The 17,102-nt window shown below is 41.3% G+C and overlaps 1 protein-coding gene across 4 annotated transcripts in view; it reads right to left on the bottom strand.

The window, feature by feature from the left end:
- BTC (betacellulin) overlaps nucleotides 1–1,137 on the bottom strand; it is a 57,078-nt gene extending 55,941 nt beyond the window's left edge. For 3 of the 4 annotated variants that reach the window (XM_032457992.1, XM_032457990.1, XM_032457991.1), the window contains exon 1: nucleotides 762–1,137. In XM_032457992.1, the coding sequence (XP_032313883.1) occupies nucleotides 762–825 (64 nt within the window). In that variant the 5' untranslated portion in view covers nucleotides 826–1,137. The remainder of the gene's footprint in view (nucleotides 1–761) is intronic. The other variant, XM_032457989.1, reaches the window with a different exon arrangement.
- Between the last annotated feature and the right edge of the window lie 15,965 nt (nucleotides 1,138–17,102).

Genomic DNA, 17,102 nt, shown 5'->3' with positions numbered 1-17,102 from the left:
CTAACAGGCCAAGTTTCACCTTCAAAGTGAGGAAGAAGTTTTCTCTCCGCAGTTTCTCCTTAAAAGAGGAAATAATATACTCCAAGTAAAGCATCTGTGTTTCATCAATAGCCCCCTCAGTAAAATATGTCATCTCTCTTTTCTTCCCTATCAGTGACAGGAGATTCAGGTCTCATAAGTTGAGTCTTTTTTTCTCCTACTGCTCCTCCCAACTTCGCCAGCAAGAAATAGGTGTAATAATTCATTCTCAGGCCACTGCCAGCTCTCAGCTCTCAGGGGTGGTCCCCCTCCAGTCCCTAGCACACGCCCAGGGCCCACACATCAGGCAAATCGTTCTCCCCCTTGCCCCGCACTCCCCGAGACCCGAGGCCCGCATCTCAAGCCAAGGGGTTCCCGTTTCTCTGTAGTCCGCAGGGTGTCTTCTCTGTTTAGTCTCCCAGGCTCCCGCTTTGGCGGATTTCCCTGCCACCACCCCTCGCGGGCCTGCACGGCGCCCCACGGCGGAAGGACACCCGCATCCTGCGCCCCGGCCTTTTGTGCTGTGCGGCCCACGCGCCCAAGCCCGCCGCGTCAGGTGCGGCCCCAGGTGCCTAATTGCGGATCCTTAACTTCACGCCGTCCCAGCCGTTCAAGTTCTGCGACCCGCCCCTGCCAGCCCCGGGACGCCCTCGGGTCCAGCTGCCAGTGCGAAAGATTCGCCCTCCCGCGACTCCACCCCAGACTTTCCTCCTGGGTCTCCAGTGTTCAGGGCAGCCACTTACCCAGGGCGAGGGCCAGAAGCAGCGGCAATTTGCTGGCGCTGCTGCCCGGGGCGACCCGGGCCATCAACCCCGCTGCGGGGCCCGGCAGCCCCGAGACAAGTCTCCCGCCTCCTCCTGCGCCCTCTTCCCGGGACGGGGTGCCTGGAAACGGATCCCGGAGCCAGCAGGAAACGAAACTACTCCACACGCTGGCACCCTGGCTACCGCTCGGGCAAACACCCAGGGCGGGCGGCCGGCCGGCCAGGCGAATGTCGCCGGGAGGAGGGTGCCTCTTATTTATCCGCACTCTTTCTGCACACACCCCGCCGAAGAGGCGCAGGACTTCGTGGTGGTGGCCTCTACGTTGTTCCCACCCAAGTTACCCCACACCCACACCCACGCTCCAGGACACTTTCGGGCTGCCCTCGGGCCAGCTCACCACTCCCCCTGCTGGGTCGCACCTGCTGGTTCCTGTCCCTGTCCCTGGGGAGTCGAGGAGGTGGTGAGTGCGCGGAGGAGGGTGCGCGCGGAGGGGTCCGAGGTAAGGGGCCTGCAGGCAGAGCTGGGGAAAGCCGGCTATGAACTCCTGGAACCCACTGAACAAGACTCAGAGACCCGTCCGGGCTGGAATTCTAACTTCCCTTATTTCAGCCAACTGCTGTTGTCTTGGAGGGACCAGAGCCAACACCCACTGTGGTTAACCTCAGGCATTTGACAATCTACAATCCTTTCTTTTCTATATATAATTTGTTGAGTATCTTGGAGTTTGCGCTCACCAGGAGCTATTTTAGAAATGTCACTTACATTTTTTATTTCTCCATTTACTCGTTTATTCATTGTATTTTCATTTATTTATTTTTTTTTTTACTCCTCTACTTTGTCAAATCTCTGAGAACAAGGAGAATGCTTTTTGCATTTTGTGGCCTGCCAAGCAGGATCTCTACTCCATCACATCTCCGCTTTAGGGAGAGGGGGGATCTGATGGTTCTGCGCCAAGCATTTTCTGGAACACGAAGGCATCCTTACAGCTTTTAAAGAGAGAAAGCAGCAACTAGTTTTACCTTACGTGATCCATATATTTGCCTCCAAAATAACCAAAGGGTACAGCGGTTTTCATGCTGATCTATATTCCTCCTGCGAGATCTGTATGTGTAATCATGCCCCCTCAGTACAAAAGTTGTATTTCTAGAACATCCGAAGTCTGATAAACATTCATTTATGTAAGAAATGCAGTTCAGATGTCTGCCCTTTCCACCTCATTGTTTAAATTAAACAAATTATTATGCACTTTTCTTCCACAAGTGACATTTCATTTCAAAACCAATTCACATTATTTTAGTGCCCTAGGCAACGAGTATATCCAGAGGTCTAAAAATCAGTTAATTTTCAGAATCCCATTCTAGCCCCCACATGTCAGCTCATAAAGAATCGGTAGAGAGGACAAGCATGAGGTTGAGAGAAATCCAAGATTGTGGGAAAGATGGAAAACACACTAATCTCAGGTAAAAAGGTCAAGAGAAAAAGAAACCAGTGGATTTGACATCATCTCTCTCCTTTCAATCTCCATCCTTCCCTTTTTCTTTCTAATACTCTCTCCTTCTCTCTGCATCAGGACCTTTGTTAAGGCAACTCTCACTCTGAGATGGTACCCTAGCCAACAACCATCCTGCTATCCTCAACAGAACCTTATTATTTTATTTTCCTTCTTCATAGATCCTAATATAAAATAAAGCAAACCTAGGCAAACAATACCAGGTGTTTGTCGAATATTGTAAAGTGCCAGGACTTGATATTCATGCCACTTGAATGGTAAATTAACTTTTCCAGGCCACTAGAGTATGAAATAGTGTACTTTAATATGTTAAGTAGGCCAGATAAATTAATATCATTCCCTAAGGGCTTTATTCACTGCCAAAAGTAAAAAGTACACCAGAGAATATGCCTTCCAAATTTTCTGGCACCAGAGTTCCAATCTCTTTAAGGTCAAGCAACTTTTTTCTATCTTTCTCTTCCTCTTGCTTTCCTTCGCCTGCCCCCCTTTCTTCCTTCCTTTCTTCCTGCCTTCCTTCCTTATTTCTCTTCCTTCTCCTCCTCCTCTTCCTCCCCCTTCTTCTTTCTGTGTCTCCCAATTCATTCACCACAGGAGAAGGTAAATCTGAGTTCCAGCCACTATCTTAGAAAGAGTAGGAGGTAAGAACTGACCTTCTTGAGGAATCATTCATGTAACTGAGGTGTGTCTCCATGCTTTAGATTGTAACCTGAGCTGTTACTAAAATAAGAACGGGTCAAATCGACACCAGAGTCACAAGGTACAACTTGTATACCCAGACTCCGCAAGCCAGAGTTTGCTTGAATGGTATTTTTCCTGTTCCAGCTTTAGGCTGGTATAACCAGCCCTTCCGAATCTGGTGTGAGGCTTAAGTGAATGCCTTCAGAGGCCTTTAAGCATCAATCTTTCCTCTTCCCACACAAAGCAGCCTCCAGCAGGGACACTCCACCCCCTTCTCTGGGCAGGACAAAATATGCTTGTGGTTACTTGTGGGGCACAACACCTATGTGGACAGACACACATGTGGTGGTAGAAAGGAAAATTCTGGAATGTATCCATTCAAGATCAGCACATATTCTCCAAATTATGACTTTTAAGCATTCAGTAAAGGAAGATTTCCTAGTGTTCATTAACAGTATTTAATTGAATAAGGGTAGATGAATAAAAAGAAATATGAATGGTGAATATAATGTTTTATACTAGTGATAAACGTTATGCATTATGGATTATTAAAAGTCAGTAGTACATGAGTGAAGAACTCAGTGCTCAGAAGCTGTATGCAGGTGATTATGCTTTACAATCTAGTTTGTCTCAGGGAAGGGGGTTATTATTTTTCCTTTATTTTTCCTTACCTATTTTATCATGCCTTCCTCTTCAGTCTTTCAGGGATTGTTTTTTTCATATGCATGCCTCAGTCTGTTTGACTTGCTGTCTTTTTTAAATGGCAGTTTAAGAGAAGTTTAATAAATCTTAAATATAACCCTCTCTGTAATATTTTATCTATCAGTTTCAGGTCATCATTATGACCTTCTCCTTTGATCATATTCATACATACTTCAAAAAGATACTTCTGATGTTTTTCTTAATCTGGGTTTGTGTGTAGGCCCTAGTTGTGGACTAAGTAGGCAATCACCTAAGACGCTTAATGATTTTAATGCTGTAACATGGCAGGCCCTAGACATCCCTCCCTAATACACCTGCCACAATGGCTTCATCCCTTTCTACATGGTCATAGTTTCCCATCAGCAAGGCACTCTTCTGGGTGGGACAATAGAGTGGAATACTACATACAATTGGTTTGGAAGGTTGTTTAGTCTGTTCGAATTGGAGCTTGTCACTGAATGTCTGGATCACAAATTACTCTTTTCTCTGAACCTCAGTTTTCTCATTTCCAAAATGTGATAGTAATGATTGGCACAGTTTTTTTGATTCCCAGTGATATATATCCCTAAGGCAAAATCTGGCATATTGGAAATTATTCAGTGTATTATAGTTGTTCATCTATTTTGAAGTCTGTTTATAGATTACATAGGAAGAACTAGTAGGAACTGGTTTCCTTCACTAACCTTCTCTTACTAATAGTCCTAGTGGAGGGAAGGATAGAGCACTGAGCAAAGCTCTGATGGGAAAGTAACAGTGAGCCTGAAATTCCATGAAATTCTTGGGCACTGTTTTTCCCTCTGGTACTCCCGTAGATCCCTCTGACCTTCTTTCATTTGGTAGCTTCAAATTTATCCCAAGATTTGGTGCAATTGTAGCAATTATTGGAACAAAAGATTAGAAAGAAGTTGTTAGAAGAGGAGGTGGAGAAACCTCTATAGGAATCTCAGGAAAGCAGACTTATGAAGCACAGTAGAATGCATCAGGGGTCAAAAAAAAATGTTGAGGGAGGGGTAAGGAATAGAGAAATAGAAGTAACATTGTGGGAAGACTTGCAAACAACTGGCCAAATAGAAAATATTTTCCTAACCCACACAGTGGCAAAATTGTCCCCTCTTCAATTTTTTTCTTCTTTTGTCCCTACATTCTAGTTCGCCAAATATATATTGAATACCCACCTTGCACCATTGTATTAGAAGGTATTGATGTTACCCAAATGAACACATCTGATATGAGGACATTTCGCCTGTAGCATCCTTTGTCCCACAGTGAAGAAACTTACTGTGGACAAGGTGAATGTTTCTGTCTCCTCCCCAATACCCTATAGGCCTCTTTCATGGGTAGGGGAGGAAATTTTTTCAGTTCAGGCTACGTGAGTTCATCAATCCTCTCCTAGAACAATATTTACAGTGAACACTTATTGATGCTTATGGGTCTAACAGGCACCATTCTAAGCACTTTATGTACATTAATATTTTAAATGCTCACCAAATACATTGTGAATTATGTATTATTGTTATTCTCATTTCGCACTGAGGGAAGTAAAACACGGAAATTAAATAAGTTGCCCAAAGCCACGTAGCTGATGGTCGGCAGAGCTACGCTGCACATGCTCAAGTTCTGAATCCTGGACACACTCTTCAAATCCAGTGACTTAGTGGGAAATCATTCCCTGTGACTTCAAGTGGCTCAAATAGTAGCAGTGAGTGAGGCCAATCCTCTAGACACCTGCTGAAAGTCTTATTTGAGAGCAACAGTGTATCTAATGAGTTCTTCACTTGACTTCCTGAAAAGTTGCATCTCTTCAAAATATAGAGGAAGAGACGGAGGAATTGCTGCGCTGGATTTAATTCTAATTCACGAGGTGATATTGGGTTAAGCAAAATAAAACAGAAGAGAAAAATGATGGTGTGACCCTAGAATTAGTTATGGCCACAGAGGAGAAGACTGGAATCAACTATGTAGCATCAATTGAAAGAAGACAAGCTTTCAAAAGCATCTCAGAGAAAAACAGGCATATTAGTAGGGCTTGGGAAGCTAAAAAGGGTGAAAGCTCTAAAAAACACATCCAATTATATAATTATTGATCATTTCAGTTAAACATTCTATAAAATTTGGAGGGGAAGTCACATATTGGAATGCAGTCAAGGGTGACTGTCACAGACCTGTGAGAACAGCCTCTGAAGAGGCTGAGAAATGTGAAAATGACTCTCAGAACATGATCACAGAACTTCATTTATGTTCATAATGAAAATATCAAAGAGGAACATGACCAATCACTCTGTGCCAATGGTGCAACACACTTGAATCTCTCTTAAGCACACACATACACATACACATGTAAACTTTTTTCATTTTTATTGTGATTTGATTTCTTTTCTGCCAAGCATAACAAAAGGGAATAAAAAGAACATCTGAAAAGGTATCAAAACCCAAGATGAGTGAAGAATTTCCTTATTTTTTCAAGCTGAACAGTATTTCATTGTATGTACATAGTACATTGTCTTTATCCATCCATTGGTCTATGGACATTTAGATTGTTTCTACATCCTATTGTTATTCAGTGACCATAGATAGGAGTGTTAATACCTCTATTATTGTTATTGTTAACTCAGTAACCATAGATAGGAGTGTTAATATCTCTTCAAGATTCCTGATTTCAGTTCTTTGGAATGAATATCCAGATGTAGGACTGCTGGTTCATATGGTAGTTCTATTTTTAATATTCTGAGGAAACTTTTTGCTATTTCCCATAGTAGCTGCACCATTTTACATTCCCATCAACAGTGTGCAAGGGTCCCAATTTCTCCTCTTGTCACTTGCTGTCTTTTTTTTTATGTATATATAATAGCCATCTGACAGGTAAGTTCTGCAAAATGCAACCACAGTGGACAAACCTTGAGGACATTATACTAAGTGAAATAAGCCAGTCCCAGAAAGAAAAAATATTGCATGATTCCATTTATATGAGATATCCAAAATAGGCAAATTCTTAGAATCAAAGAAAGGAGTGGTGGTTGCCAGGGGCTAGGCAGAGGGAAAAAGGAGGAGGTACTGATCAACCGGCAGAAAATTTCCGTTCAGCAGGATGAATACACCCTAGAGATTCGCCTTCCATTGTACCCATAGTCAACAATAACATCACGTACACTAACAATTTTGTTACGAGGGTAGAGCTCGTGTTGTGTTCTTGACCTAATAAGTTAAAATTTAAAAATAGAAACTCCAAGATGAGTGTAGAAATTTTGAGAGTGTCCCCAAATCCTTTGATGAAATCAAGTGTTTCTATTCATATGAGTTATATTCCAAAACACTGGGGAGGAGGAAGAGCTGTTAGTAATCTATGTGAAATTAGTTTCCAAAGACTGCAGATAAGGAAATCTATTTTTAGTCATCCCAAAAGGGAAGAATGTGTATCTCATAAATGATAGTTTGCTAAATTTAACCAGATTGGTGAGGGTTCTTGCCTCTGTTTCACAAATAACAGTTCTTTCTGGGTTGTTTAGCCTTAAGCAGAGAGGACAAATGCAAGGAGGAAGGGAGGGAAGGAAGGTGGCTTGCATGATAGATGTCTTCAAATATTTGAAGAGTTGTCACATGGAAAATGAATTCTATTCAAATTACTCAGTCCCAGTGGTTGCAACAAGGACCTAAGGGTTCGAGGCAGATGAATTTGGATTCAATATAAAGATCTGTCTAAAGTTCTAATGAGATAATAGATTCCCTTGGGACCTAATGACTGGAAATGCACATGCTGTGTATTATAAAGGCAATTCAAATAATTTCGTTTCATTCTTAACCTGGAGGTTCTGAGATTCCAAGGCTAGATGACTTTAAGCAGCCTTTTTCAGCCATAAAATGCTAATACAATATTGCAAGTTTTCTTCCTCCAACACTGTTTTAAAGTGACCAAATGTTCACTAAGAAACTATTTCTGCTTAAATAGGCCATGAAACTAGACATTTAGAAAATAATTTTAAAAACCAATTAGCATACAAATGGCTAAGAAGTCTCCCATATTCTAGACTATCTTCAAATTGCAACTTAATTTAAAATTTAATTTAAAACTGGTACTATTGGTTTATGGTCCATAATATTTACATGCCCACTGGCTCCCACAGAAATAAAAATTAAGCACTAAAATATATTTATTGCAAATCATGGTCGATTGGTCTCACAAATGATACAATTTAAAAATTTCTGCATTCTTAACCTATCAGCAAGTACAAGATTACGTCAATTATCAAATCATTTAAATGTGAAGTGCATAAGGTTAAATCTTGACACTGGTCAAATCACTATCTTTCAGCTATGTAGATCACACTCTTTAATGTATTCCTGAGGGCACAAAACGGAGATTTAACTTAGGGGTATGAACATAAGCTTGCATTTAAACAGAATAAATATTCCCATGAACAAAGACATCTAAAGGAAGGGTTCTTTTTAACTATAGTTGATGCCCCAAGAAGATGAAGGGTCAGATTTGCAATGTAGTCTAGACTGCAGAGCTGTTATTGAGAGTTCCAGCTGTGATGACAAATGACGTGTGTAAATCTTAATAACTTCTAACTGCTATATTCCTTTCTTTGGGCAAACTGTCAAAATGGTAAATTCAACAGAAAAATCCCCTCGAGTGAGTAAATATCCTTAACTCTCTCCCTCCAAGCGTTCATAATTTGAAAGTTTAGTTTTTCATGATGTAGCTTTCATTTGTACTTTCTTCTTCCTCAAAAAGCCTGGAAGCATCCCTTACCATTGCTGTCTCTTATCGCCTTTGTTTTATAAATACAGCATAAAGGAGTTCTATAACATGAGTCTCAGCATTAGAGCTAGAATCAAGGTCTTCTACCACTGAATCCAATACATAAGCTAGTACACTATATCCTTCTGTCTCCCTTGTGCTGACAACTTCATTAATAAAACCCACTTCAAGTCATTCCAGACTTGCAAATTGTCATTGCCTGTCATCCTACAGATAAGATAGAAATTATGCCTCTCCTTTAGAAATCTACTTAGCAGAAGATGGTGTGGTAAAAAAAATTAAAACATTTATTATAAAAACCTTCCCTCAACCCTCTCAATTTTGTATATTTCCACCATCTCTCTCAGTTTAAGGATATATGTACACTGCAGTACAACTATCTCCTTTATTATCAGCTAAAATATTTTCCCCCATAAATCAAAACGATAGCTCTGCAGACAATAAATGTCTCTCATAGCTTTACAGAGAAAATGTCTGCAAAGGCATTTCTGCCCAGAGATGAGATTCAAGCCGTCTGCACCACCTTAATGGCCACTTATGCAATGCCCTACTCAGAAAGAAGGAAATAAAATAGCTACAGGTGGAAAATATTATCTTCTCTTCCCTATCACTTCACAGCCTGGTTTCCGGCTTCATTTCCAATGCTATTGCATTAACTTGGACCCTTATCATTTCGTGCATGGAATAAGCTTCTGATTTTCCCAACTCCAATATTATTTCTCTGCTTTAATTCTCTCATATATAAAGTGGGGAATAACAATGATTCTTCTTTCTTTGGGTTATTGGGGAAAATAAATGGATGAGTACATAAAAAGTATTCAGACTAGTATCTGGTGCCTAGTAATCACTCAATAAATGTTCCCTCATGTAAAATATTACCCTCTACAACTCAATACTGATAATTCCACAATAAAAATCTGAATATATCCAGAATCTACCACTTCCCATCTCTTCCACTGCTACCATTCTGGTCCAAACCACCATTATCTCTTGCCTCAGTTAGCACAAGAGCCTCCTTACTGGCCTGTGTGCTTTTGTTCTGGACAGTCTGTTTGGCTCGGTAGCTGAATGATCCTTTTGAATTTTAAAATGATATATTAGATCTATTATTCCTTTACTTCTCTCTGTCTCTCTCTTTCTCTTCCTAATGGCTCTTCATTTCACTAAACCAAAGTCCTTATAGGGTCTATAAGCCCCTGCACAGCCCATGACACCCTTTCCATTACTTCCCTGACCTCGTTGCCACCTGTGCTCCTCCTACCTGACTTAACTGCAGGCCCTCAGGGCTCTTCAAGATTCTTCACATTTGCCAGGCCTGCTCCCACCTTCAGACCTTTGGACCAGAACTTCCTTCTGCCTGTGGCATCTCCTTTCTTCCAACACGCTGCATCATTCACTCCAGTGGCTCCTTCAAATCTCTGATCACCTTCTTTCAAACTGCAACTCTTCCTCTCTCCCAAGTGCCACTGATCCCCCTTAACCTGTGCTATGTTTTTATTTGGTACATACGGCCTATTAACACACTATATAATTAACTAATTGATAATATATATTTTTCCTGCCAGTAGACAGTAAACTCCATAGGAGCAGAGATTTTTAACTGTTAGTGTATTGATGTGGCTCTAATGCCTGGAAGAGCGCCCAGCAAGAAACATGTTCGAAAACTTTTTATTCTATAAAACACTGAATGAACAAATGAATAAATGTGTTGCCACCCTGCTGAATACCTTTCAATACTTCCCCATGGCCAGGGGTCAGTTCAGACCCCTCAGCCAGCATATAAAGGCTCTGATGATCCAGCCTCTTCTGGTTCCTTCTACCCTGCACTCTGACCGTCGCCACCTCACTGTCCCCCTACTACAGTCCCACTGGACTATCTGAACTACTTGCAGTTTCCTGACCATAAGCTGAACATCTTCTGCTGACCTGAAAGCCTGTGATCGCTTATCTACCTGGCAGATACTGCTCACATTTCAGGGTATTACCTCGACTGGGAAGCTCTTCTTGACTTTCCAGTTCCTAGTGGAATATATGTGTCTCTCCTTTATGCCCCTAGTGTAACCTGAAGAGACTTGTAGCTCAGAAGGAAAGTCACCATTTTGGCCTCCTTTTTTCCACCTCTGTTCTCCTTGACCACATCATAGGGTACATGAGAGCAGAGACCCTACTCAGACACCCAGTATTTTGCAGAGTGCAAACTGGGTCATGTGGGTCACAGACACTCAATATATAGTGGTGTATATTCATAAGAACGAGTGAAAGATATACAGTGGATTCTGCCAGTTCTGGTTCTAATAGCAGTGGCAAGATTAGCAGTGGCAAGGTTAGAAAGTGAATTTCCTCCAGGTCAAAGATTCTGCCCGTGTCATTCAAACAAACTCAAGACACGTGCTGATGCCTTCAGGGAAGATAATGGAGGTGAAGCAGAGAGTACTGAATGTGGAGAAAGGACAGTTTTCTAACCAGTAGCACACAGAGGTCTGGGGCATGCATACCTCTGGTCTTCACAACTGTTGGTGGAGGCATAGCCATCAAGGGAGGGTCATATCTGGACCACCTGGATCTCTGGGTCTTTCCTGAATTACATTAACTCCAAGGAAGTCTCTTTTGAAGTGTGGGGGCTAGAGGAAGGGCAACCACTAGTGGAAAGATTACTCCAAGGAGTTTCCAATAATGTAAGCTAGATAAAATGTTGAGACAGGAACAAGTAGAGAAGCCATAGACAGAGAAAAGGAGAGAGAAAGAAAGGAGGAGGAGGAAGAGAAGATGGAAGAAAGAAAGAGAGAGAGAAAGAAAGAAAGAAAGAAAGAAAGAAAGAAAGAAAGAAAGAAAGAAAGAAAGAAAGAAAGAAAGAAAGAAAGAAACTGCTGCTTTTTTCTCCACCAAAATTGCCCTTGCAATGCCCTGCTTGTCATTAGCCCAAATTTCAACCCACATCCTTTCTATGGGGACAGTCCCAGAGTACGCGTCTCATAAAGATTTTTTCTATCACTGCCCCTTAAGCACGACTTTCAAATGTCCTCCCCTTTTCCCATTGATCATAAACCCTTTTCTCAGTCCAGGCATTTTTCCTTGTTTTGTTATCTGTTCCTTGGGCCAGGGTCATATCACATGCTGACTAAGGTTAATTACTTCATTAATTCTTCCACTTTCCTGATGCACAGTATTACTTTTATCACCTTCTGTTCAAAAATGAATTGAATTCATTACTAGGATTTTTGTGCATGAAGGTCAGTTAAACTTCAAATTATAGGCCAAGAGACAAGGAATAAAAAGAGCCCACAGTGCTACTGCTGAATGTTCTCTCCACATGTAACAAGTGTGCCTTCAGGTCATCTCGCTGGGAATATTATGACATAACCTGGGCTCAGCTCCATTTCTTCCACTTCAGCTTTTCCAGAAAAATGCACGGCTGCAGCACTAATTGACCAGAGACTCTCTTGCCCTCTCTTCCCAAAGAATCTCCTTTGCGGTCACATCTATTCAATTAATTCACTCAATAATCAGGAGAAATGCACCCACTCTGTGTCAGGTACATGGCAAGCCTCCATGCATATTAGATTAAATAAGACTAGTCTCTGCTCTCAGAATGCTCAGCACAATTAAAGAACAGAAAACAAAATCAAAGATCGCTGTAAAGTATGATGAATAGAATGATAGTAACAATAACAGGAATAATAATATTAACAGATACACTATTGTATATAAAATAGATCAACAAAGACCTACTGTAGAGCACAAGGACCATATTCAATTTCTTGTAGTAACATATAATGGAAAAGTTCTGTAAAGAAAATATGCATATGTATGTGTATGTATAACTTTGCTTTGCTTTGCTTTGCTGTACACCTGAAACTAACATTGTAAATCAACTACACTTCAATAAGAAATAAAACTAAAGAAAAGAATAGTTGCTGAAATGTATTGAATTTCTACTATGTGCCAGCCACACATTTTCATGGATTGATTCATGGATTTGACTCATTCACATATTAAGTCACACAACCCTATAAAGGCAGAGACTTATTGTTCTCTATTTTGCAGGTGAGAAAAATGAAACACAGAGAGGTTAAGTAATTTGTTTATCTAGTTGATAAAGGGCCAAGCCTTGGTTTGACCCCATACACATACCCTAAAGCATTTAAATCAGACCAAGTAACCCTACTTTTTGGTGTACACTGAGTACTCTCTGTGTACCATGTGCTGTGCTGGACATACAAAAAGCCTCCTAAGACCTCACGGTTTCAGTGGAGCAGAGAGCCATGTAAAGATGTAATAGTAAAGTGGTACCCTTGGCACTATAAAGAGAAGGTGAAAGTAAGGTACAGAAGAAGTACAGGACAGGAGGTGGGCATGTTATCAACGGTAAGGCCTGGGGAAGATTTCACATGGGGGGTGTTTGCCCAGCCAGAAGCAAAAAAAGACCTCTGAAAAGACAGCACTTGGCAGCAGCAGGAAGGAGGCTCATCCTTCTGTGGTTGTGTGATCTCTCTGGCAGCATCACAGATTGCTAAGTGTCATAAGGCAAACTCATCTCCTGCCTGGGGATTCAAGAATGGTCAGACTCTATAGATCCAGGTTCAGGGAAAGATGGGAGGAGAGCCTTCTATCTAAGGCAGGCTCTCCAGGTCTGGCCATACCCTGGCCAGAGGCACCAGACAACTTGTGAGCTCACTAGAAGGGTCTGGTCTCCATTAGGGGCCTGAGATTTCCCCAGGGAACTTGGACTCTTTTGGCAGAGAGAATCTATGCTCATATAGAATATAAATTTGGAAGGAAAGAGGATCAGGTTTACTCATTTTTGAATCCTTGTTGATGAAACCCCCAAGTTCCATGCTCAAATCACACCTGAGGCACACCACTTCTAGAGCTACACTAACTGTTACAATGATCAGAAACATCTCGCAGGATGCAATTACAAAGAGACTTTATGTTTTGTTTCCTACAGTTCTTATTTTGTTGTTGTGGTTTCCTTATTTCTGGATGAAAACTTAGAAAATTCTTTTTTTAAAATATTTTGAAATCTGATTAAAGTTGTAAAGTCTCAATTCACAATCAAGACGTCTGGTCCTCACTCAAAGGTGAGACATCTCCATTCTCCTCCAGCCAGGTTCTGCAGCCAGCAGCAAGGCTGAAGCTGGGAAGGGAGGGGTGATGGGCTTCTCCCCTTCTCTCTCACATTCTCCCTCATCAGCAGTTGCTGTCCCTAATGCTTCTGAGCTAAGAGACAAGGGTGTGGGAGAGTGAGAGGGAGAAAAAGGGAAGGAAAACAGGAAAGCTTTCATTTGACACAGGCCCATAAGGTCATAAGCTCATCTAGAACTTTCAGAGCCCAGCAGATGATTAGAGCCTGCTTTTCCTTTGCTGGGCATATTCACTTACTGTTCAGGAAACTTCCATCACTAGGCTTGTTCTCCCTGAAGTTCTCTTGATTCTCCTGGGTTCCTCCCTATTCCACCTTGTGGCCTCGAACCTAGGGACTTGACCATATCCTCAGCTTCTCTTTTCTGAGGCTTGTTTGGCCATCCAGAGGGCCTTCTGAAACGAAGACAACTCTAGGCCAGCATTCCCACTGTGTGCAGAACCCACTGTGTGCAGTCCACATCAGCAAAAGGGAAACACACAGGTATCCTTTCACAGCCACCCTGGGGGTACAAGCCAAACCCAGGACACCGATCCATCAGCTTATCCATCAGCAACTAGACTTTTCCACTTTCTTTCTTCAGGCAGGATTCCCACGCAGTCACTATGAGCCTGTCAAACTGCAGGCAACTCACAATGATCTCAATGAATTTTCAGTGGTCTCCTTAGAACAAACACCTCCTTTTTGAGTTGAGGTCCAGGGGAAAGCCTCACCCACCCTTCCCCTCCAAAAGGAGATAGAACTCAGTACACAAATGGTCCTCTCCCAAAAGTCCTCTTCCTCCTCAAAGCCTCTATTGTTATAAAGCAACTAAGTCTTGGCCACCTACATTTTTCAAATTCAAATCAGTGCTCTCTCTCATAACTCAGTTATCTGATGCTTCTATTTTAATATCCTGTTATGTAACCATTGCTCAGCCTCAATGAATAGATAAGAATGACTGTGGTTATCTTATCCAAACATTACAGATTCAGAGCTTATATTGTCATTGTAACTACATGCTTCATTATATCTTAGTTATGTTGAGTACCTTTCTATACTCATGAGCTTAATAAATTCCTGTAATTTGTAATTCTTCAAATTCAAATTAGGTATGATGATGTCACTAAGGACATTCAACCCACCCTCCACGGTGGCAGTTGGCTCCTTCAGTGACATACTAAGAAATTAAGCTTCCATTTTATAGAGATATTCTGGGTTTGCCCTAGTATCCTTCAGTGTGACTTCATTCCCCACCAATCAAGACACAAGTTAAGACAATGGATAAAGGAAAATTGATATTCTTAGCTATCCTCTAAGCCAGTAATTCTCAATTTTATTGTGTATTTGAACTTCCTAGGAAGTGTTTTTGTTTTGGTTTAGGTTTTGTTTTGTTTTTGTTTAATGCATATCCCCAGGCCCTGATCTCAGAACTTCTGCTTCCGTAAATCTCAGTTGAGCAGGGATCAACCACATGACAAGCCTCCAGGTGACTCTGATACAAGTGTTTGATTTTCAGATCATCCTAGGAGAGATCTCGATGCATGCTCACATCTCCTTTCCTAGGCAGGAACTGCAAATTATGATTTGATTATGGTTTGCAGCATAATCATCCTATTACATTTTCTCCAAACCCAGGACTGGTGTCCACTGGTGTTCTTATTGGACTGGAATCACAACCACTAGGGTAACAATGTAATGAAGCTTCCCCAACCCCCTGCTTTGTAGCTTGTCTCTTGATTCTGTTACTCCCTGGAACTCTTTTCTCCCTATTTCTGCTTATGAAGCAGACTGGGACTACAGCCATCATGAAGAGGGTATAAGGATTTCCTTTCATCTTAAACTGCCTTTAATTCCTATTGATACATTTCTGACCCCCTGAGCCATTGCCCAGACACGCCTGTTAGCTTTTTTTATTATCAAAGGACATTTGGACTCATGAGGCCATAGTTGGCTTGACCAATTGATTAAGAGAGTTTCACCTCGTTGGGAAACTCAGCCTGAAGTAGACAGAGGAGAGTGCCAAGTGGAATCAAAGCTTCATAAAGAAGTGTAAAGCCTTCTTAATGAATCTGACTAGGCTTTGGCTAAAAAAGTAAGCACAATTCTGATTTGTCCATTAAAGTTAATTGGTTCATAATTGCCCTTTAAGTTAAAGAAATTCTGGCTCTGAATATCTGCAGTTCTCAAAGTGAGCTTCCCAGGACTGCAGATGAAGAAATGGTTCTCTTTGTTGTTATCCTCAGAACCCTGTGCTCACCATCATTTGTCTCTTTTTGAAATTTTAAGACAAATACCCATCAGTTATCATTTTGTACCCATGTACACCTTGTTTCCACTTATTCTCTCAAAGTACCTCTTTGTCTTCATTTTCCTTTATTCCCACATACTCTTCTCCATCCTGATACACATAGACACACGCACACACACACTCATACAGTGGCCTCACCACAATCTTCCTGGGCCTCAGCCCTCTGAGATGAAGCCTTGCAACTCTGTAGCAGTTCTCAGGGGGCCAGCATCACCTGCCGGATGCAGCAGAAGTAGACCTATAGACTTAGAATGGCTTCCTCCTGTCGGAAAACCAGAAGGTGCTAATAGCAATAGGAAATGGAAAGGGAAGAGCTTACACATATCTGGAGAAAAATAAAGATTGAAGCTAGGGGTTCTCTAGAGATGGGAACAGGCTCCAGCTAGGCTGCCCCAAACAACGACTAGGCCTAGGGCAAGAATGAAAATGGAGGCCCACATAGCATACTTCTAAGTATTGTAAAAATTTAACTCAGGCTAAAAAAAAAAAAAACAACAACAAACAATAGAGTATATTCTGTCCTCTCATCCTAATAAATACACATTCATAACAACAAAATAAAAAGTTGTGTGAAGCTATGCTTTGCTTCTGACTGAGGATGACTCAATCGAATTGTTATTATGTAAGTCTAGGTGTTCTGTTGATAGTGGCTCAGTCTGGGCGGCCTTGTGATGAGCAGTTGAGTAATAAGAAGACACACATAATTTATAAAGTACTGGTATCTGTTCTTTAAGATTATTTTTCCTTATTTGCCTTCATTTCAGCAAAATCACTAATTATGTTGTTACAGTAGAAAGTATACACATAACTTAATGGAAAACAATATTGGAGATTCCTCAATGAATTAAAAATAGATCTACCATATGATCCAGCAATCCCACTTCTGGGTATACACCCAAAGGAAACCAAAACAGAACTTTGAAGAAATATATGCACTCTCATGTTTATTGCAACATTGTTCACAATAACCAGATATGGAAACAACCTAAATGTCCATTAGCAAGTGAATGGGCCATCTGTGATATGTATACAATGGAATATTACTCAGCTGTTAGGAAGGAGAACATCCTGCCATTTGCAACAACATAGACGGACCTTGAAAACATTACCAAAGTGAGGTAAGTCAGATAGAGAAAGACCAGTAATGTATGATGTCACTTATATGTGGAATCTAAGAAAGTAAAATTCATAAAAACAGAGAATAAAATGGTGGTCACCAGGGACAGAGGTGGGAGAAC

This window comes from Camelus ferus, chromosome 2, assembly GCF_009834535.1.
Source record: "Camelus ferus isolate YT-003-E chromosome 2, BCGSAC_Cfer_1.0, whole genome shotgun sequence".
NCBI classification, from domain to species: Eukaryota; Metazoa; Chordata; class Mammalia; order Artiodactyla; family Camelidae; genus Camelus; species Camelus ferus.
This window is presented reverse-complemented; position numbering and strand designations above follow the sequence as displayed.